The sequence below is a fragment of the Dasypus novemcinctus genome, chromosome 8, assembly GCF_030445035.2.
Source record: "Dasypus novemcinctus isolate mDasNov1 chromosome 8, mDasNov1.1.hap2, whole genome shotgun sequence".
Classification (NCBI taxonomy): Eukaryota; Metazoa; Chordata; class Mammalia; order Cingulata; family Dasypodidae; genus Dasypus; species Dasypus novemcinctus.
This window is the reverse complement of record NC_080680.1, coordinates 109,103,250-109,125,926: the sequence shown is the minus strand read 5'-3', so window position 1 is coordinate 109,125,926 and position 22,677 is coordinate 109,103,250. Positions and strand designations below refer to the sequence as shown.

General features: G+C 38.5%; 1 protein-coding gene across 1 annotated transcript; it reads left to right on the top strand.

Annotated features, from left to right (window-relative positions):
- The first annotated feature begins 1,108 nt into the window (after positions 1-1,108).
- On the top strand, positions 1,109-21,763 carry DNAJC25 (DnaJ heat shock protein family (Hsp40) member C25). Its single transcript, XM_004458499.5, has 4 exons — positions 1,109-1,563; positions 14,981-15,133; positions 18,466-18,936; positions 20,613-21,763. Exons 1-4 carry the CDS (start codon positions 1,243-1,245, stop codon positions 20,733-20,735), a joined length of 1,068 nt encoding a protein of 355 aa, XP_004458556.2. The 5' UTR covers positions 1,109-1,242; the 3' UTR covers positions 20,736-21,763.
- The last annotated feature ends 914 nt before the right edge of the window (positions 21,764-22,677 follow it).

Here is a 22,677-nt window from a genome sequence, read left to right as displayed (position 1 = left end):
AACATTATTGTTTGTCGGAGTCGCGGACCCGAAGGGTATCAGGAATGAAAGACAAAGAGAGATTGGGATCAGGGGATCTGAGAGCATTGAAGCCTCAAGCTCATCAGACAAATTTATTGGTCTCAGGGGCTTCCTTATATACCTCAACCAATCGTGAGAAGCAGCAACTATTCTAGATAACTATTACCATTATTTCATTTTTAATAACACAGTGGATTAGATAGTAACCAAAGCTCATAATGTTCTATTATGTTATTGAAACAAATATACTCATAAATCTTGTTGCCCAGGTTCTTCCCTTCTAGCAAGTCCTGGTTCTGCCAGAATGCTACATCTCCCTGAGAGATTTATGACCTGCACGTATACCTCTAGGAACAGTATGACCCAGTGGTCAAGGAAGTAACTTGCTATTATGGAAACAACATGCCTTTGTTTCCCACAATTGTTTATCTGCATTTCAAATTTAACTGGCGTCCTATATATTTTCTGGCAACCCTACCTCCAGAAGACATTTTTGATGGTCATGACCTGGTGCTACAGGTTTCTAGTGGAAAGAGGCCAGGGATGCTGCTAAATATCTTAAAATGCACAAGAGAGTCCTTCCACCGCCAAGAATTATCCGGTCCAAAATGTCAATAGTGATGAGGCTGAGAAACCCTAAACTAGATGCGCATGAACTTGAAGGGATCCCTCGCAGACAGACAGAACCTAGAATTTCTAAGTTCACCTTCAGTTTGAAAAGGCAGCATGGGATTACTGAGAGGAAGGCGTCCGTGTCTGGAGACCGGGCTTAAAACCCTTGCACAGATCCTCTCGCCGTATTCATGAGATGACAAGCGAGCCAGCAGGTGAAGGCAGCGCGTCGAAATGATCGCACGCGAAGGGCATTGTGGGTGGTAAAGTGTTCAGCACACACTAAGTCGGGCAACAACGTTTCGTAGCTCAGGCGTCTCAAACATGGAGACATCCTCCAGGTCCAACTAAGAACAGATTCTTTTGCAACTGGAACTGGGAAAGCAGTCAGTGACACACCGGAAGCGGCCACGAGGCCGAGGCGTCTTTCTCCCCTAGCAACCGTCGTGAAGGAAGTGGTTGCGGCAGCCGAGTCCTTTGCGCCTGCGCGGAGGCGCCACCTGCTGACGTGGAGCTGGGCGGGAGAGGCCGAGGCGGGGACGGCCGAGGCGGGCACCCGGTGAAGAGCGGGGCAACCGCTAGAGTGGCGGAGCCGCGGCAGAGGTCGGGATGGCGGGGCCACTCTTTCTGCGCGGGGCTGCCGGGGCTGCGGGTCGGCGCTGCCTGGCGCTGCTGCTGGTGCTGTTGCTGGCGCAGCCCGCGGGGGCCCTGGTGGAAGGGCTCTACTGCGGCACGCGCGACTGCTACGAGGTGCTCGGCGTGAGCCGCTCGGCGGGCAAGGCGGAGATCGCGCGGGCCTACCGCCAGCTGGCCCGGCGCTACCACCCCGACCGTTACCGCCCCGACCCCGGCGACGAGGATCCTGGGCGGACGCCTCAGAGCGCCGAGGAGGCCTTCTTATTGGTGGCGACCGCCTACGAGACTCTCAAGGTGAGGCCTGGGGGCGCGAAAGGGCTGCGAGGACCCGTGGCGGGAAGCGCGTGGCGCGGCGCCCTCGGCCCTGTGACCTCGGCTCCGGCCTCCGGAGATGCTCACGCTTTCCCACCCATCCCAAGGAAAGAGCCGATTCGGTTTACTGACTAGGGTGGGAATCCCCTCAGGCCTTGGGGAATGTATACTTACTCCTACCGGGAAGTGGGGATAGGTAAAAGATTTTGCCTCACTTCTCCCACTGGGAAAGGTGTTTCCCGTCTTTTTGTGAAAGTCATTGTTATGCAAAGCTTAATAACTGAGGTTCTTACTTGGAAAGCTGAGCGATTACCAGGATGTTATCACAGTACGAACACAGGAAGGGTCTCAAATATTGAATGACACTGTGATCGCGCTAATTTCACACGACAGAAATTTGGTTTCTGAGTATATTAATTGTGACATTTAGCTGATGTAAGGAATTGGAAAAACACCGAGAAGAACAAAGATCAACGAGTCAGAAGACCGGATGTTTGACTCTTGGCTCTGATACCCCTTTATGACCTTGGATAGATGACTTAATATGTCCCATTAGCTGTTTCTTCATAGTAAAACTAAGGTCATAAGAAATCCTCACAGCGTTATTGTGAGGATTACATGATAAGTGTGAGAAACCCCCTGTATAGGAATTGTAATTTAGTAGGTGCTTACTGAATGTTGTGCTAAACATTTGGGGGTTGGATTTTAATTTGTAGTGAAAGGCTCTGAGAATTTTTGGTACGAAATATTTTGTGAATAGCTGTTTAAGCCTTTCACAAGTTTTGAGTCCTGTGGGAATGGGGATGGGGAGATTTAGCCTGATGCTGTTTTCTACTACTGATGCAAAAATAAAAAACTATAATAAATATGTCATACTTAATGGAGCTATTAGTACTTCAAGGCTCCATCATCCCATCATGCTAGTATGATAACAGTAGTTGTACAGTAATTGTGGTAATTCCCTCTAGTCTTTATTTTAAGGTAAAGTTCTCCATGTTGTTATATAGTATGCTTTTAATGACTGTACTTTGATTATACTATAGTTTAGCCATGGATTGTTTCTCCAGATTAGCTTTACAGAGGTGAAAATACTGAGTCAAGGAGTTAAAGGCTCTTCCTTCATGCTTTCCAGAGCAGTTTGGATCATTTGGAGTGTGTTTATCTCACTGAATTCTCACTAGCATTAGTGACATTGTAATTTGTATTGGCAATTAAATGAGGAGTGGGTGGGGGGCTGAGACAGTGCTTGGCAGAAGACTTAGGTTGCCCATTATTTAGGGTGGAGAGTCTGAGGAAAACCTAAGAAAAAAGGAAAAGAAATTTCTTCTTCCAGAGCAGCCCAGTATATGAAGCCCCAACCTGTTTTTTATGTGGTGAGGAAAAATAGTGGTTGGAAAAAGCTGCAGAAGCCGTCTTGGTGGTGCTTCACGGCCCTAGAAGTGCATAAAGAAGCCCTAGACATGGGAAACGGACTTTGGCCCAGTGGTTAGGGTGTCCGTCTACCATATGGGAGGTCCGCGGTTCAAACCCCGGGCCTCCTTGACCCGTGTGGAGCTGGCCATGCGCAGTGCTGATGCGCGCAAGGAGTGCCCTGCCACGCAGGGGTGTCCCCCGCGTGGGGCCCCCACGCGCAAGGAGTGCGCCCGTGAGGAGAGCCGCCCAGCGTGAAAAGAAAGAGCAGCCTGCCCAGGAATGGCGCCGCCCACACTTCCCGAGCCGCTGACGACAACAGAAGCGGACAAAGAAACAAGACACAGCAAATAGACACCAAGAACAGACAACCAGGGGAGGGGGGGGAAATTAAATAAATAAATAAATCTTTAAAAAAAAAAAAAAAAAAAAAAAAAGAAGCCCTAGACAGATGGAAAACTTTGGGAAGAGAAGGCAGCCAAAACATTGGCAATGGTTGCTTTCTGGCTAGGTTTTGTGGGTTTGGAGATGGGTAGATTTGGCCTAAGAAGGTTGAACATGTTGATAAGAATATTGAAAACCCAAAGTTAGGGGCTAGGAATAGAGATAATCGAGATAATCAAGAAATTCTTGCCAAGACGACCCCAGGGCTCTAAATATTCTTGCCATTTTCTTGAAGAGACTTTAGGGCACATTTGTAGGACTAATCTGTTGGGTCTGTGGGAGTTGTACTGATGCAGTGGGTGGGGGGTTCTTTAGCTCCCTATCCTACAGTATTAGTGCAAGAGAATGTAAATTATCTGTGAGAGAAGGAGGTTGCGGGTATAGTTTGCACCTTGATTATCAGACCTGGCCTGAGCTCTGTGAAAACCCCCAGTTTAAAGTTATAGGGGTGAACTTGGATTCACCTTTCAAGTGGAGCACCTCCAGGTGCTCTTTACATCATTGCAGATGTTCCCTCCTGGAATAAGGAAAAGGACTTTGACTTGTTATATGTGGAAGATGTTATTAAAAACAAACAGGGTGGTCTGATTTTATTTTTTGTCATAATGGAGAATTGTGAGGAGATTGCCAGTGAATATTATTTCTGGGCAATGCAAAAGTCTCATAAATTGAGGTCATCCAATTGGAGGACCTCAGCCTTCCATATTATCCCCTTGAAGTCAAGAGGATGTAACCATTGTTTTGTTTGGATTATATCCTCAGGCTGCAAACAGGGTATGTGAATGGGATAGAGGTCCAGGAAACCTTTGCTAAGGGAAGATCCATGTATTGTGGGAAAAATTGATGAGTTCCAGTGAAGTAAAAAAGGATGCAGGACCCTGCTTAGAATTCCATATAATTATGTCAGGGAGGCAAGAACTGCAGAGGTGGACCACAACTATAAATGTTAAAGTTTTTTCACTTCTTTTGTTTGCTATTTTTGTTGTGCTCTCTTTCACCATAAAGATTAAGAGTAAAACCTTTGAAGGAGGTATTTATCTATAGAGCCATCAAAATAAGGAGGGAGCTGGAAAGGATATGTTCCCCTTTGGAACCATATTCAATTATTGCTGGTGTGTGGGGGGTTGATTTTATATTTGTTTTGTAGAATGAACAGGTAACTTCCATCTCTGGAGCAGTTTAACAGAAATGATCTATTCCTTTAAGTTGAAATAACTTAGTTGTGAATTCATTGGAGCCAGGAGCCTTTTTTTCCCCTTTCCCTGTGTTTTTTTTTTGCCACCCATCTCAATTTCTTTTTTTATTGATCTGTTCAAGTTTTAGTACTTTTTAATATATATGATCTGAGAAACTATGTTAAATCCTCGTTATAACTAGACAGAGGAATTCCACCAAAACTTATAACTAAGGATTTCTGCATGTTGGTAATAAATATGTCACCAAATGGGAACTCTATTTGCATAAGATATCGGTGGACTTATGACTGAATTTGTCTTCCTCAAATAAATGCTCCTTTGGGAGAGAGATGTTTTAGATGGTGGTTGTTAAAAGATAAGATTTAAATACTGTTGTTAAGATAAGAAGATACTGTCACAGTTGGTTACCCTTTTAGCAACAGAGATTCTGCCTGTGTGTAGAGGTTGAGGGAAACCAGAAAAAGAAGGGTGGGCAATAATGGAAGGCAAAGGCACTGCTTAGATCCTTCTACCCAAGTTACGCTTATTCACATTTCTGAATAACTTACAATTCTGTATCTCAGGAAGACTTCAGGCTATTATGATTTCACACAAGCTTTATATTTGCTTTATAATATAAATCAAGACAATCCAGTAATATTTAGTGTATTCGACTACCAGGCATTCAGGAAACTCATGGACTTTGGAAGTTAAGTAAGTAACCTTTCACTCACTGTGTCAACATTGGGTCCCTGGGTGTGAAAGAAGCTAGTCCTGCTTATGTGTTTTTATGTGGATGTAGCACTTATCACACTGCATTTATCTCCACAAAACTGTATTCTTCCTCCCCACCCCACCCCTTTTTTTTTTCTGGTATGTATATCCTTAGCACCTAGAACAGTGTCTGGCATGTCAGCTAATGAATGTTTGTTAAATGAAAACTCTTTTCTGGAGACAAATTTTCAGATTAAATGGAAATTTAAAGTGGATATTTGGTGATTTACCATCCTTATGTGAAGCCTACATTGTGACTGCTTCACCCCAAAGTAATTGTAGTCTTGAGTGGTACAGATAAAGTAGGCTGGATGGGTATGAGTGAAAAGTTCCTACGTGAGAGAAAATTGGCTCTTCTATCTTTAAAGAGAAAGTATGTTCTGAGTTTTTAAGTGAAAAAAAAAATGTAATTCTTTTTTGAATGTAGGTAAGATTTGGATGAAACAGATGAAATAAGCAAATGAGGGAACAGTGGAAAGGTTGCACTTAGAAAAACTATGAATGGTAAAAAATGGGAAAGTACTGGAATTTGACTGCATTTTGCAAGATCTTAAGGGCATAGAAAGGATCTTGGAAATTTTGCTGCCATGAGGGTTGTCTAGTAAGTTGAAGAGTTTAGAGAGAGCCACCATCTCTCTAGCCTGGCCTTGGAAGAGAGACATCACAAGAATACTTCAGTTTCTTTTTATCAGTCAGATGGATGTGGCAGGACTTTAACACTTAGGGAAAATGTGACTAAGGAGGGACTTGAGAACGCTATGCCTTGTTATGTTATTGTTTATTGTTCATTGTTCATTCCTTATATTTTCTCACTCAATCCTTTCTTAACCAGTACTGGCATAGGTGCTGGGGAGGAGACCACAGCAATGAAAAAGGCACAGTTCCTGCCTTTAAGCTCTTTAATATAACAGAAGACAGATGCTTATTGTTTGGTTATTATTTATTTATGTTATATAATAAAAGTGTGTGCAAATTGCAGCACTGAGAGGAAGCAATTATTTCTTCTTGGGGAGCCGAAGACGGATGTACTCTTTGAGCTGGATCTAGAACAAAGTTACCAAGGTTGACTTTGAAAGGACATTTCTGGTAGAGGGAAAACTTGATCAACAAAAACCTGGAGGCACGAATGAGCAAAGCTTGTTCCAGAAACAAGGTGTTAGTTTGGTGAGGTATAGTAGTGAGTCAGTATTTTCTCCACCAAGGGTCACTTTTGTTATATTGCTTTTTGTTTTGGAGAGAAAAAACCTAACTAAACTTATTCAGTTTAGGTTTTTTTCTCTTCCAGTATCAATCCAGATTTTAACTGGTTGTTTATAATAATTTGGTTTCATAAAAATATCATAAAATGATATACCTTTCTATGACAGTTATGATGCTTATAAACAGCCAAACCACCTGGAACCCTCGTAAAGGTTTTGATGCCTTGTCTGGGTTTAGTGGAAGAGTGGCATGTTGGATAATGACTTTTTCCGTAGGCCAAGAAGAAAAGGGTGGTAATGTGTATGCCACATTTGCTATTTCTGTTCTGAAACTATAAGTATTATTTATTCTCTACTGATTCCTTAATTTCAGCTATTAATCTACAAATGGCTAAGGTTGGTTATATACCAGATGTGTTTAATTCTGATGCTATTACTCTCTGACACATGGTATCATTAGCAATCAGTCAGAGCTCTTGACCATCACAAACACTGAGTTGATAAAATTCTACCCAGAAACTGAACACTTGACATTTTAGTTTAGATCGGGCAGATTTTTCACGGGTAAATGGAACATTTTGAGCTATTGGCTTTGCTACTTCTACGTTGGAAGCCTGTGAGGTGCGTGGTAGGGAGAGTGTTTCAGGAGACTGGGACATAGTTTGGGATCAGTTGATGAAGGTCCTGGTAAACTGTGTTTAGGATTTGAATAGTTACCAGAGATTTTAAAGTGGAGAAATAGCAAAAATCTCATGTTTGTTTCAGAAAGAAACTCTGGGAACAATATTGAGGACAGTTTGGGGAGGGCTGGGAGGTATTCTTGACTGAACTCATGATTTTATTTCCACAGCTGCCTCTTTTGTAACTTGAGAATGTCTTAGTTGGTTCATTTCCTGCTCTTTTTGCTTAATGTTGCTTTTTTAAAAGCTACTATCATGGTTTTTTCTTTTTTTCTTTACCGTTTGCTACTTCCTCATCTCCCTTTCATTCAAGATACTGAAGGCACTGACTTGTGCATGAGCCATTGTATGGGACCTGTTCTTATTAAGGTGAACGAGTGACACATAATTGCCAGATCCAGTGGCTGCTCTTTCTTCTTCCTACTGGAGCTCTTGTGGCATTTGCTGTTGCTGACTATTTTGTTCTTTAAGCTTTTCTTTCTTGACTTCTTTGATGTAATTCTCTCTTGATTCTTCTGTCTTTCTAGCCATTTCTTTTCAGTCTTTATCATCATCTTTTCCTTGCCTATGCTTAGAAATTGCTTTTCCTTAGAGTTCTGCTCTTTATGGACTTTTCTCTTTTTTCTTTCCAAGTATCAAGGATGAAACACAACTACTGCCTTGACTTTAGCCACGTTCCTGAAGCTTAAACTGACAACTCTAAAACCTGTGTGTTTTCGAAGCTTGTGTTTTCAACTGCTTTCAGTCACTTCCAAACTGTAGCAAAGGTACCCTAAATTAAACATGTCTGAAATCCATCTTGTTATCTTTGTTAAAGAATAAACTTTAAAAGAGGATATAGTACCACACTGACAAAGAGGTTGTTGATGTGGGAGGAGTGGGGATATGGGGAGTGGGGTATATGGGAACCTCTTATATTTCTTAATGTAACATTTTGTGTGGGTTATGTACCTTTAGAAAAAAATATATTTAAAAAAGAAGATATAAGCATGCTTCTGATAAAAATATAAAATGAGCATGTGTCAGGCTTTATTTAAGTCATGAATTAATGAGGGAGCCAGTAAGATATTAAAACTGCTTCCAAAGAGAACAAAGTACTATGTATTTATAGTCAGATAAGGAATGTTGAAATGGATATAAAACTGGCCAGTATACATAGAGCAATAATCAACTGCGTTCCACCAGTCATAGTTTACCTTTCAGTGAACAAGAATTATATGCATTGCTATCAGTTTTCTAAAAGTTTATTCCGTCTCTACAGAGTTACAATAGGTTAGTCAAAGAGGGAGAAAGGGGTACCCCACTACTCCTTACAGGAATGGATAAACCCCAGAGACTCCAGCATTCCATTGATAGGATATCCAGTCATTTCCCCCATTTAAAAATCTTCCACAATTTCCCCCAGCATCTTCTCCAAACTTGCTGTCTCCTCCTCTCTCCCGTCTTTATTTTAGTGAGCACAATCTACACAGTAACTGTAATGAGAAGCTTTGGTATCATGCTCAACATTTCCTTGATTCTTATATCTTTTTTTTTTCTTTTTTCCTTTTTAAAGAAGCTTTAGATTACATAAATGTTACATAAAAATATAGGGGTTTCCCATATATGCCCCACCCCCTCCCCTTCCTACCCCTCCCACACCAACATCTCTCACTAGTATGGTACATTTGCCACAATTGATGAATACATATTGAAGCTTTGCCACCAACATGGACTACACTTTACATTGTAGGTTATGACAATATATAACGGCCTGTGTACATCATTGTAGTGTCATGCAGGGCAAGGCTAATGTCCCAAAAATGCCTCCATATTATACCTATTCTTCCCTCTACCTCCCCTCAGAACCTCTGGTGGCCACTGCCTTTATAACTGATAAAAATTCTCCCATTACTAGAATAATAAGTCTATAATAGATGTATAATACGTCTATTTTAGTCCATTGTTCATTCCACAGTCTTGAGGATTTGGGGATGGCGATGCCCACTCTGCTTCTAATTGAGAGGGGGCTTAGGTTGCATGGGGCAGATGGATAGAACTATCTTGCTTGCAGTTGCAGACACTTTCTCTTCCTAGGGATGGGCATTGTCCATCATCATCTCCTTGTTAATTGTCCTGGGTGAGTCCATTGAATTAGAGAGTAGATATTGCAATTCTGTGAGATTCAGAGCTCAACTGGGACATGAACAGATCAAAGATTTAAGTCTTAACAAGTATAGTGCTAATTATAGTTTCAAAGAAAAGAAGCAGAAGAGCCATGTGTAAGACAACTATAAATGAGTCTAACTCTTACACTCGGGAACAAACTCCAAAGTCAGGCTCACTGACAGAGTCCTGAATTCCTGAGCCTGTCTGCCCTGCCTATAGTGTCTAGATGTCTATAGAGCCCTCATGAGCCCCACTGTTTGAGGCACTGTTTACTGTGGCAGTCAGTGAAGATTTGCTGAGATGTGCATAAGCATAACCTCTGCAATGACCTCCCTACTCACTTTGAAATCTCTTAGCCATTAAAATTTATTTGTATTTAATATTTTCCCCTTTTGGTCAAGGTCTTTTTTCCAGTTGTATTGCTAGTTGGTGCTTGGTAATAATCCCTCAGTGCCAGGAGGCTTATCCCTGGGAGTGATGTCCCTTATCATAGTGCATTTATATGCTGAGTTTGGCTTAAAGAGAGTGCACATTTGAGCAACAAAGAGGTTTTCGGGAGGTAACTCTTGGAAAATATTTAATACTAGGCTAAGTTTCAATTTCACAAGAAAAGGTTCATAAGTATAATCATCAATATCAAGGGCCTGGAGTAATGTTCTGTCTTCCTTCACTAGTCACTGCCCTTGTACTCAGGGGATTCTTGGCGTTCTATTAGAGAATGTACCAGGATTCCCAGGATGGAAATTCAATATTCTTGCAGTTATTGTGTGGGTCTCCACCCACTGAGACAACGCCCTGTGAGCACTTGAACATACTCATATGCCCTAGAGGCATGCTCCATGTGTACCCCTCCTCACAGATACCGCCACACCAGTATAATCTTTTAATCATCAAGCCCTGTTTATTCTGTTTCCTCTTCTCTGATATCTGTCTCTCCTTCATTCCATTCTTCACCATACTTACCAGAGTTGTCTTTCAGAAAGATACTCTACATTGTTCTGTTGTTCTCATGCATTTCTTTGAACAGCACAGGCGGTATATTCGAATCCTTAGCATAAGGTATAAGATCCTCTACAGTTCTCCAAACGTACCTTCCTAGCCACATTTACTACTCCTCTCTTCCTAAATTTCCCCAATGTACAAGCTTCACTGAATCCATTATATTTTTTGATGTTTCTGTACCTTAACACTGGCTCCCTCTGCCTGGAACAAGTTTCACCATATCTCACTTGCTTTTCAAGATCCCGGCTCTCAGCTCTCCTGTAATCTCTTTTCCGAATTCCATTGCCAGTAGTCCCAGGCAGCCAGTCCTTTGTGCCGTAGCAACTGTATTGTGTTTTCTTTACTGCTAGATGCTTCTTTTGTATGGGAGGATTCTTGAGGCCAGAATGTTATCTCATTTCTTTTTTTATCCCTTGTATTCAGCATAAGGCCTAATGCTCTGCATAAATATTTGCAGAGTTGAAGATGACAAAGGTTTTTTTTTTCTCTTTATTTTTTAATGTTACATTAAAAAAATGTGAGGTCCCCTATTACCCCCCACCCCCCTCACCCCACTCCTCTGCCCATAACAACAACCTCCTCCATCATCATGAGACATTTTATTTCATTTGGTGAATACATCTCTGAGCACCGCTGCACCTCATGGTCAATGGTCCACACCATAGCCCACACTCTCCCACAGTCTATGCAGTGGGCCATGGGAGGACATAAGGTTTTTAAAAGCTCAGCTGACCATGGAGAAGGTGATACTATTATCCAAAACACAGAGAAACAGATTTGGTTTTTGAGGCTATTGAATTTGTGATGTTTATATTACATTTAAAATGTTCGGGAAATAGTTGGAAATAGAAAGAAGGAAAAGCAGGCTTGAGCATCTCTAGTGTAGTGTAGTTGAGACCACATGTTGAATGGGGAGAGATGACCTATGAGAAGATAGCTGACTGGGTCGGCTGGGAACTAGAAAAGAAATTAAACTGATAGCTGTTAATTTTCTTCCTCTTTAGTAGAATTGTAATGGCCTGGAAGAAATTTTAGGGGAATAGAGTTTTTATTTTTTATTTTTTTAAAGGATTGTGAATGTGTATTTCTTTAAAAAAAAAAAAAAGTACTAATATGTATTTTTAAGAATGAATGAAATGTTATTAAGATTTCACAAATTATGGGTCCTGGCTTTTACCACCCACAATGTGTAACAGGAAGTTTTTAATGTAAACCTGGCTGCAATATCACATTATTGCAATTTCTGTTTATTGAGATCACTTAATTCATTATCTCTTTCAAGAGCAAGAACATAATCTACTGTTGTCTCTGGGGAGGGGGGAAATGATCATATTCATAAGAGAAGGAAGGATTCAGTGTATTATTTGCTTGTGGGTTTCCTCTTGTTTACTTTTGATCTAGATATTGGTGGTTATGTTCCAGTCCTCCTGCATATGCCCAAAAGGATTGGGAGTGGAGTGGACACCAGCAGAAGCACCATTTATTCCCATAGAAATTAGAAACAAGGAGCTTATTGCCCTGCTTATCAAGGCTCAGGACAGAGAGGAGGAAGAAACAAGTATAAAGGTTTTGTTTTGGAAAGAAGTTGGAATCTCCTGACCCTGGGACCTTAAGATCCACAAAATTGCTGAAAGAAAAAGTACTACCTTATTGAAAGGTAAGATATTAAACTGTTTTAAGGTTTGGGCTATTTTAGCCTCTTTAGCATGTTTTCATAATTTGAACTCAACCAATCATTTCTACAAAGCCAGAGTTTTTGTGACATAATCACCCATCCAGCCTTGCTGGTGAGATAAGAGATGTGGCTGTCGGGATGTTTATAGTAAAGAACAACTTTTTACAAAATCTCATTCATATTTGAAACTACATTTACTGAATGCCAGGCACTGTGCTAGGCTTTGAATATACAGCGATTAATGAGTCACCCTACCTACCTTCTAGAAGTTCTCGTTGAGGGAAAAGAAAAGCTGATGATTACACTGTGATAAGTGCTGTATTTATTAAGTGTAGTTGGAGCCCAGAATAAGAGTGGTTTGTCTGAGGTGTAGCATTTGTGTTCTAAAGGATTAATAGAAATTCTTGAGGTTGGAAAGAGGACATTCAGGTAAGAGAGAATTATATGTTCAAAGACATGGGTATGAAAAAAGCATGTTGTACTGAAAGAATGAACCAAATTCCAGAGATTGTGATCAGAATGTTTGATAATGGGGTAAAGGGGAGAATGGTAAGAGATGTTGTTTGTTAGGTAGGTTTAGGCCAGTTGTGGACTTCTTGTTGCACGCCAGGGAAATCTTTTAACTTACCTTAAGAGGGAAGCATTGGAGGTTAAATAAAACAAAACAAAACAAAATGTTGGGCTACCTTGATTCCAAGATGGGTAGGAGAAAAAATAAATAAATGGTGTTCAAATAAGAATTTGCCTGTAGCTAATTGAATCCCCAAAAGAAAGATAGTTCTAATTCTGTCCTTTCTTCTTTGCTAGTATTCCTGATATCCTCATGTTCTTACTAGGCTGGTTCTAAATTTCATGGATTATTAAAGAGTAGGATTTTTACTTAGGATTTTGAGACTCTAACTGACCAGTTTGTGCCAACCACGAACACTTTATAGAGTTTTATGCATGCCTCAACAAAAGACAGTTTTCTTCTAGCTGGAGAGAAAGCTATAAATCCTATAGTACAGATTCTGGCTTGAAAAAATGTTTCTGTAACAAGGAGGTGGCCAACCTTTCTGTCTCTAAATAATGTCCGAAATGAGGTCAAGATTTATAGTTGACCCCAGAGAAATGAAAACATCCTAAGAAAAGTAGGAATTGGGTAGTTTGAGGACTCTTAGGAAGGCCCTGAATAGCTCTGGTTGGAGTAGAGACCAGATAGAAGAAATGGATTTGGGAGCTGCTGGTGCTGGAGCATTACTTGACTGTCCTGTTAGAGGAGACTTGATGAAATCACAAATCAAATGACCAATGAGCAGATGGTGACTGGTGACCCTGGGGGAAGATTGGGTGAAATGCTTGACTGGGGATATCTGCATTCTATAGCATGTGACCTTAAGATAAGAACTAGGAGGAGAGGATCGTTTTTGGACGCATAGCAGGTATGTACCAGATTTCAGTGACTGGAGGATTGTAGGAATCTGATCTCAGTGTGGCATTTAGTTTCAAAACGTATGTAATTTAGTTGGAGCAAGGAGAAGATGTGTTTAAAGAAAAACATTTTAAAAGACATCTGCCAGGATTGGGAGGCTCTATCTTGGCTAGAAGACAGAGTAAACGAAATATGATGGTTTAAAGGAATAATAGATTGACAGTTGAGGCATGTGGCAACTATCACAAGAAAATCCTCTCTGATAGAAGAGAGCATACAAGAAGTAAATTTGAAAAGAATGTCAGCCTGGGTTCATCCTTCCTAATATGACAGGCAATTCTCATATGAAATGGACTCCAGGCATGTAGTGCTGTGAAACAGACTATACTCATAACTAATTAAATGAGGACTTACTGAGAATGCTTCCACTCAAGTTAAAAATTTTTAATAGAAAATATGTAATGGTTTTAATAGAGGGGGATTTTGTCTTTACCAAACTTATTTTAAATCTAAAAAACTTCATATTGGAGGACTCAGAAGAGGCCCTGAAGAGACTCCAGAGCCTGTCTGTAGCTTCAAGCCCAGACTCTAGGTTTAGATTTAAAATTCCTTTAACTAGAAATCTGCAACTTTATGACTGTTGAATAAATTCATCTTAGAAGGAAACACTATGCAATAAAAAAAGAATTTTGTTTGTGAAATGGTTTCAGTTGCACTTACTTAAAGAGGGTAACATTTATCCCTGTTAGAGTTAATTAGAATTAGAGAAGGTTTTAAGAAATGTTTTATTTGTGAACATTTCAGGATGCCATAATCCTTCCAACTTGTTTGGTAAGGAAAGATCTATAAGTTACCCCACTTATGAATAGAGCTGTGACAATGTGTTATAAACAGTAAAATACTACATATTTGTAACATATTTGTATGATTTATAATGTCATTTGATTTCTAAAACAACCCTGTAAAATTAGAAAGGCAGACAGTATTATCTCTGTTTTGTAAGTGAAGAAAAATGAGGCTCAGGGAAGCTAAACAGTTTTGCTATGGTCACAAAACTAGTAAATCAGTGTTTAGACTTGAGTACTGATCTTTTTATTATACCACATTGGTTCCCTTAGTGTTTCATTGAGATGAGTATAATTCAGTTTTATAATCACAAAGTGGTTTCATCTACTGTTTTGCTGTTTTAATTGTTGCTTTAAACAAAAAACTTATTTCACAAGGCTAGAATGTGATTGTAAGTATATACAATACAGAGAAAGATTTTTAAATTTTATTTTATCAACAGTTGCTGAGAGTAGGTATCAGTTAAAGTTCTAGGAGCAAGTCTATATGTGCCTTTTAAGAGTGATGAGAAATTTTATTTTATTTTCATTCAGTTTACTCTGATCTAACTATGAAATTCTAGATTTAACTTCGATTCTAAACTAGGACCATTTTCTGAAATGTCCTATGAAATTGGATATCTTGTTACTTTACAGGATGAAGAAACACGGAAAGATTATGACTACATGCTGGATCACCCAGAAGAGTACTACAGCCATTACTACCACTACTATAGCAGGCGCTTAGCCCCTAAAGTAGACGTGAGAGTTGTGATCTTGGTCAGTGTATGTGCTATTTCAGTGTTTCAGGTGTGTATTGATGGATATGTGTATTCATGTGCATGTGCACGAGTGTTCTTTGCCTAGTGCTGGTCATTAACTAGAAGTACCTTCTTGTAAAATTTTACTACCTATGGAGATAGTTTTTTACATTGGAAATATACTCATTTATTCTATTAATTGATAATATTGGAATTTCTGTTGGTAAGAAAGCTAAGAAATTGTTGATGAATGCCATTATCTAACTGAAAACAAAACAAATTAAGCCCAGCTCTTTCCTCATTGCCTTCTCCAGGGTATTTTCCACGTAATAGCCATCGGAACTGACTGCTGGATCCATTTACCCTTGTAGAACCTTTCAGTGATTCTTATTAAACTTGGGACAAATCTAAACTCCTTATATGGCCTACCAAGTCATGTACCATCCGGCCCTGCCTATTTCTCCACTTTCCTCTTGAACTGTTCATGAGGATAGAGTGTTCTTACTGGCGTATCCAGCACAATAGTCACATTGCCATTTCTGGGACACTGAGCTTCCGCCTACTCAGAGCCATTGCATCCATTGCATCCATGGCTATCTCTGTTGGAATATTCTTCCCACTTCCTCTTTGCCTTGCTGTCTACTTATTTATGCTTTAATCTCAGCTTAAAAGTCAATTTCTCAGTATAGCTCCCTTTGTTCAGTTTAAAAGCCCACCCTTTTATTTTCTTTCATAAAACTTGTCACAATTTGTAATTAGCTAGTTATTTTTACTTACTTTTCCCCTCCATCATCAATGTATCATCACCCTGTGCACAGTGCCTGCATATAGGAGTTGCTTAATAAGTATTTATTGAATGAATGAATCCCTGTAAAGAGCTGTTAGGTTTATTTTTCTTCTTTGTGAAATTCTGCTAGCAAGAGAACTCCCCAGGATGGTGAATAACTGTTAAAATTAAAAAAGCATGTATTGGGTACTTTCTATGGGCCAGGCCCTGGGGGATTAAAATGGGGAGCAGGGGGAGACACACAGATAGACCATAGTATAAATCCACTCAAAATAAGTGAGAAAATCTAATCCAAAGCACTTGTGAGATGAATAAATCCAAGTGTTTTAGAGGAAACTGGGAAAGGATGAAACCATCAGTCCAGGGAGCAATAATGAGTTTTAATTAGAGGATATTGGTTTTGAGGTTCCTAAGGGACATCATGACTTACTGTCTTTCAGTCAGGCATTTGGTTATTTTTTATCTGAAGCTCAGGAGGGAACTCAGATGCGTTTGAGCTTGCCTTAGGAGGGAGCAGGTACAGGAGAAGCACTCTTTGAAGAGTCAAACTGAAGAAGCTGAATCAGGAAGACCGCCAGACATTACCTCCCAGGAATCTACCAGTGCTTTCCAATAGAACTTTCATGTTAGAAGTGTTCTATATCTGTACTGTCCTACATGAGGCTTTTCTTTTGAAATGTGACTAGTGTGGCTGAGAAAAATTTTAACGTTTATTTCATTTTAATTAAGTTTAAGCAACACATGTGGCTAATGGTTATTGTATTTATAGCACAGGACCTTTTAAATTTTAAGTGCATGGGAATGTAAAATGGTGCAACCACTGAAGAAAGCAATGTAGTGACTCCTCAAAAAGTTAAATATAGAATTATCATATAACTTGGCAATTCCACTCTAGGAATGCACCCAAAGAAAGTCAAAACAGGGCCTTAAACAGATAGTTGCATACCAATGTTCATAGCAGCATTTTTCACAATAGTTAAAAGGTAGAAACAATCTTAAGTGTCCGTCAACCAAAAAATGGGTAAACAAAATGTGGTATACATACACACAATGGAATAATAATTGGCCGTGGGGGGAAAAATGAAGTTCTAAGACATGCTGCAACATGGAAGAACTTTGAAAGCATTATGTTCATGAAATAAGCAAGACATATAGGATGTTTATTGCAATGATGTCACTTATAAGAGATATCTAGTAATAGCAAATTCACAGGGACAGAAAGTAGATTAGAGAATAACGGGACAGGGGAGGAGGAAGGGGTAGTGTAAATTTCAAGTGTAAGAATAATTTGAATGTTTCTCAGTAGGAAAGGTTTGGGTTTTCAGGGCAGGAAAATCCTAACGTGTGGGACTGCCTTGTGCATTGTGGAATATTTAGCATCCTGGCTCTGGTCCACCAAATACCAGTAGAACTTCCCATCATTGTGACTACCAATAAAGCCCTACACATTTCCACATGGCCTTAAGGGCATATATTAATAGAATCACTAAAATCAGTAAAAAAGAGCTATATAATAACTTGTTAGATCGTTTTGAAATAAAAGTTTAACTTCAGCCTGAAATCAGTATTCCCTACTATTATTGTTAAACTAACCATGTCTATTATATACTTCAGAGGAAAAGAACAAGTCAAGTGACTAGAAAGAAGTAATTTTGTTAGTTTGAAAATTACTTCTCAGTTTAATTCCCAGGAATCAGGTTCTAATTATATGATAAAAATTCCTATTGAAGATTAAGGTTATGTATTTTGAATGTGTCAGATTTTATAGAAGTATTGCCCTTTCAAAGGGTAGAGAAATGATTTTAATTTTCTGTTTTAGATAATGTAATATAGGTTTTTTTTTCCTTGCTGTTCCTAATAGATTTCTGCTATAATAGTATAGGATATTTTCGTATAACTGTGTGGGCATTCAGTAGGACAGCAACTGAAATGTGTGGAGGGACTCTGTGAAGAGCAGGGCCTTTCTACAATTAATGAAATCCTTTGTGGTTGCATATATTTATGAAGTAAGTTAATGTTTTCCTGCTCAAATAAAGTAAAGAGTTCAAACATATTTGAATATTTCAGTTTACAATATGATGAACATTACTGTGATGTATGTAGATGGTTTAGGAATGGGATGGAAATGACTAGTTGTGAGAAGTTGTACCCTGTGATTTTTTTTTTTTTTAACAAATTCCTCACCGGCTAGCTAGGTTTTGATAGGTAACTCTTGATCCTAGTAAGTATTTACAGTCTTATAAAATAGAGATTTCTTAATAATGATCCAGGGAAGAGCCAGATGGTAAAGATATGATATCTTAGGGATAATTCCATTGATCCATCCTCTGATCTTGAGTCCTTTCTGTGTCTGAATCAATGGTTTTAGGCTGGGCCAGGGCTTACCTTACCCATTCAACCTTAAGTTCCAATTTAGAGCACACCTGAGCATTGTTTAGCTGTATCTTTTACATGTTAGATCCTTAAGATCCCTATTTTTAGTTAATTAGAAAGAGTTTCTTGGGTGATGGCATTCACCAACATTCTACTATTGCTTTACCTTGGATGAAGTTTGGTAATAAAACTGACCCATTTTTCTTTATTAAATGTTCCAGTTTTTCAGCTGGTGGAATAGCTACAATAAAGCAATTGGCTACCTAGCCACAGTGCCCAAATACCGTATCCAAGCTATGGAAATCGCCAAGCAACAGGGACTGCTCAAAAAAGCCAAAGAGAAAGGCAGAAACAAAAAGTCTAAAGAGGAAATTCGTGATGAGGAGGAGAACATCATAAAGAACATTATAAAAAGTAAAATTGATATAAAGGGAGGCTATCAGAAACCTCAAGTTCGTGATCTTCTCCTATTTCAAATTATCTTAGCTCCTTTTCATCTATGCTCATATATAGTCTGGTATTGTCGATGGGTCTACAATTTTAACATCAAAGGCAAAGAATATGGGGAGGAAGAGAGACTATATATCATACGTAAATCTATGAAGATGTCAAAGTCTCAGTTTGATAGTCTAGAAGACCATCAGAAAGAAAATTTTCTTAAACGGGAGCTCTGGATAAAGGAGAACTATGAGGTAAGTGGTTGCTGCTGAGATTTGGGTGTCATCATCTTTACCAAGTTAAATTTAGATCTACAATAGGGATCAAAGAAGGGTGCTCAGATTTTTTTAACCCAAGATTTAAATAATGAATAAAGACTACATTTATTGACAGTATGGTTATATTTGGTAGTGAGACAATAGAATTTTGACCTATAATTTGTCTTTACAAAAAGCTGAACTCCAAATACTTTAATTGACTGTTCTGAAAAAGTTAAGAATGTTTTACTTTGTTTCTTACTTTTGTTATGTTGAACTTCAGTGGAATGAGAATATATATTTCTGCAAGGGTATTACAATTTTCTATCAATTGCACTAACTAAGATTTTGGTCCTCACCAGTTCTCTTTTAGTCATATGATTTGAATCTAGCCACAGAGTTTTGTTTTTTGTGTGTTACTGAGACCTCAAATGTGGGAAGCCAGTGCTCAACCACTGAGCCACATTGGCTCCCCTGAGTTGGTTTTTTCGTTTGTTTGCTTGTTGTTTGTTTTTGTTTTTAGGAGGCACCAGGGACCAAACCCAGGACCTCCCATGTGGGAAGCAGGCATTCAGCCGCTTGAGCCGCATCGGCTTCCAAGCCACAGAGATTTTTTTAAAAGGGAGAGAGAACAAGAGATGGACGTTTTGTTAAGATAATTGTTCAGTTCAAAATAAATGAGCACAGAATCTTCTGCTTAATAATTAACATGTATATGGAAAGTTACATTTATTTTAGTTTTAAGTTAGTTTATAGGAATGCCTCTAAAATTTGGGCATTTTAATAAATGCTGTATTCTACAATTGCCAGCTATAAAAATTACTTTGAGGTGATCATGTATCTAGCAACGTGCTAAAGGAAAGGGTCTAGCAGTCTTATTAGGTTCTGAGTAAAATTAATTGGTCAGTTTGCTAAACATAAAAGAGTACAGTGAAACTTTCTTTTTAAAAAGTCTGAGATATACTCGCTTTTTTCCCCTAGTTTTATTGCTATTTTTTTATGTGATATCTTAAGATTTTACTGAAAGTAAAAATTTCAATCTATATTTAAGTAAATTATTATGAACTGCCAGAAAGCTTTGGCAAGGAGATATATTCAGTCTGCTTATCAGTAACATTAAAATGGGAGGTAACAAAATGTATAGGTCCTAAATATTTGAAAATTTTTCTTATTGAACTAGGTTAAAAATATTTTAAATAACCAATAATTAATCTTTGAAGATAAAAGTATATGTTAAGTTCAGTTTGGAGTCTGAACAATTTGTTCCTTGGTTAGACTCAACAAATATTACAAGTCATCAGTTAAATTTATTGGGTACCACATTAAAAAAAATAAAGTGCTGATTTTTTAAATATTGGACATTCTTTGTAGAGAGGAAATGTTTAATCCCTTTAAACTCAGTTTATATGTGATTCAGTGAGGGAAGGATTGTATTGTATTCCTAGGATATGGAAATCAGTGACAAAAATTTGTTAGTTTTTGTAAAGTCAGTCTTTTATTTAACACCAAATGTTGAAGTGCTTAACTGCATAGTATTTTTAATGATCTTCAGAAACCAAACCAATAAATACATTCACTGGAAACTTTTACCTAAAATTATATTCCATGAAAGTAAATATGTAAATATGACAAATATTTCTCTTTGGCTTTAAAATCAGTATTTGTAATTACAGGCTTACAAACAAGAGCAAGAGGAAGAACTAAAGAAAAAATTGGCGAATGACCCTAGATGGAAGAGATACAGGAGATGGATGAAGAATGAAGGACCTGGACGGTTAACGTTTGTGGATGACTGAAGATTACTAGAATGCTACTGTGCCAAACTTTAATTGTGATATTATTTTCATAATTGAATTATTTTAGAGATGTATCAGTTGCTCAGCAGTAACTATAATTACTTGAGCATTATTAATTAAACAGAATGATGTGAAAGATTTCCCTTAAAACTTTATACATAAGACATTGATGGTTGTTGAATTTTTATAGTCTATTTGTGGGTTTTGTTAAAAGATTTGACATGCGATTTATTGATTGCCATTTAAAAATTTTATATGTTAAAAAAAATTTGACATGAAAAATTATTAGATACCATTTAAAATTTTTCCGTGTTAAGTGTTTATTCTTCAAGAGTGTTTCGTTCTTTGTTACAGTCCTCCATTTTTCTGCTCTCATGGCCTCTTGTTTTCAAAACAGAAAAAGTAATGACATTTATTTATATTGTATCTTTCTAGACACAAACCTCAGCAGAATGATTCAACCATCATGTCATCTTCATAATTATAATTATAGGATTGAAATATGTTTTTAAAAATCTCTCTAGGAGAGTCTTCTGCTAGAATTCTTTGTAAAATTTCTCCCTCTCCAGTCATTATAATATTCCTAATGAGATCAGAAACTCTCCAAGAGAGTGAGTCTATCCTCATGTCCTTGTAGGATGATCTTGATTACAGTCATTGTAGAACTATAACCATATTCTCAAACATTTCTCCAGAAAGGATCTTGTACCACAATTTGTACCACAGCAGAAATAGTGTACTGAGAAGGTCATATATTGTGAAGTCCTTGAGTGGTATGAAAAATCCAGTGACGTAAGAGCATTTACATGCATTTAAACCAGAAAGAAGAGGTGCATGGTTGTGTGCTGTTCTATCAATCAGTGAAATATAAATGTTTTTATATATGCAGAGTCTAAAGTAATCCACACATAATTTGAATCAGGCATGATATTGTACCGAAGTATCAATACTTATTCATGGTAGTGAAACAATACTCCTGTTAAGGGATTTATTCCATTGCTTTATATCAATAAAAGGAGTTCAGTGTATCATAAGTTTGTTGGTATGACATTTTAAATCAAAGATTAACGTATTGCTTTTGTGATATGTAATTTTAAAAGATTGATGTATCATAGTAGATATGCAGAGTCTGTTTCTAGCTAAAATAAGTAAGCTAGTCCTTTTAAGAGCTTATCCCAAATATATGAAGTATTCAAAGAGGCAGAAGACTGGAGTGCAACCTTCCTAGTCAAAGACCCAAGGTGAGTTGTTTTATGTTTCAAAGTCTCAGTTGCCTCAGTTATACAATTAGGTAGGAATTTGACCAAATGATCACTAGGGCCTTTTTGCAGCTCTAAAATTCTGAAATGATACAATTATTTTTTATAAACTTCACTTTAAAGCTTTGTGTGTGTATGTGTGTTTGCAAAAATAGCCAGCCATGGGCCATAATCTTCTGATCCTTGGGATTAATAGTTAAGGTCATTTTTAAAAATTTATCCCCCTCCCCCCCAGCCACTTGCTTGCTGTCTGCTGTCTGTGTACATTCACTGCATGTTCTTCTGTGTCTGCTTGTCTCCCTTTGTTGCATCGTCTTGCTGTGCCAGCTCTCTGTGGGCACAGGCTGGCTTGCCTTCACAAGGAGGCCCTGGGACGCGAACCCAGGGCCTCCCACACGGTAGATGGGAACCCAATCAATTGATCTTCCTGAGGTCATTCTTAAATTCAAGGGCTTTATGTAGCCATTCTTTTATTTGAAGGAGGAGAAAGTACTGAAAAGTAGGCTGCTGTGTTTCAAATGCCTAATACTTAACCATAGATAAATGCCTTTCAAAGGTGCTGTGATTAAGTCCTCAATCCCTGTCTTAAGTGCATTGTCATATATCATATAGTTAACACACAATGGCATTTATCATCCAGGAACATAAGTTTGCTCCATATGTTATAAAAACCAAAAAGAAAT

Excerpts from the sequence above, each read along its gene's own strand:
- DNAJC25 (XM_004458499.5), top strand. The coding sequence starts at position 1,243 with ATGGCGGGGCCACTCTTTCTGCGCGGGGCTGCCGGGGCTGCGGGTCGG. Across the intron at positions 15,134-18,465 it reads GTGCTATTTCAGTGTTTCAG|TTTTTCAGCTGGTGGAATAG; the intron begins GTGTGTATTGAT and ends TAAATGTTCCAG. Across the intron at positions 18,937-20,612 it reads GGATAAAGGAGAACTATGAG|GCTTACAAACAAGAGCAAGA; the intron begins GTAAGTGGTTGC and ends TTGTAATTACAG.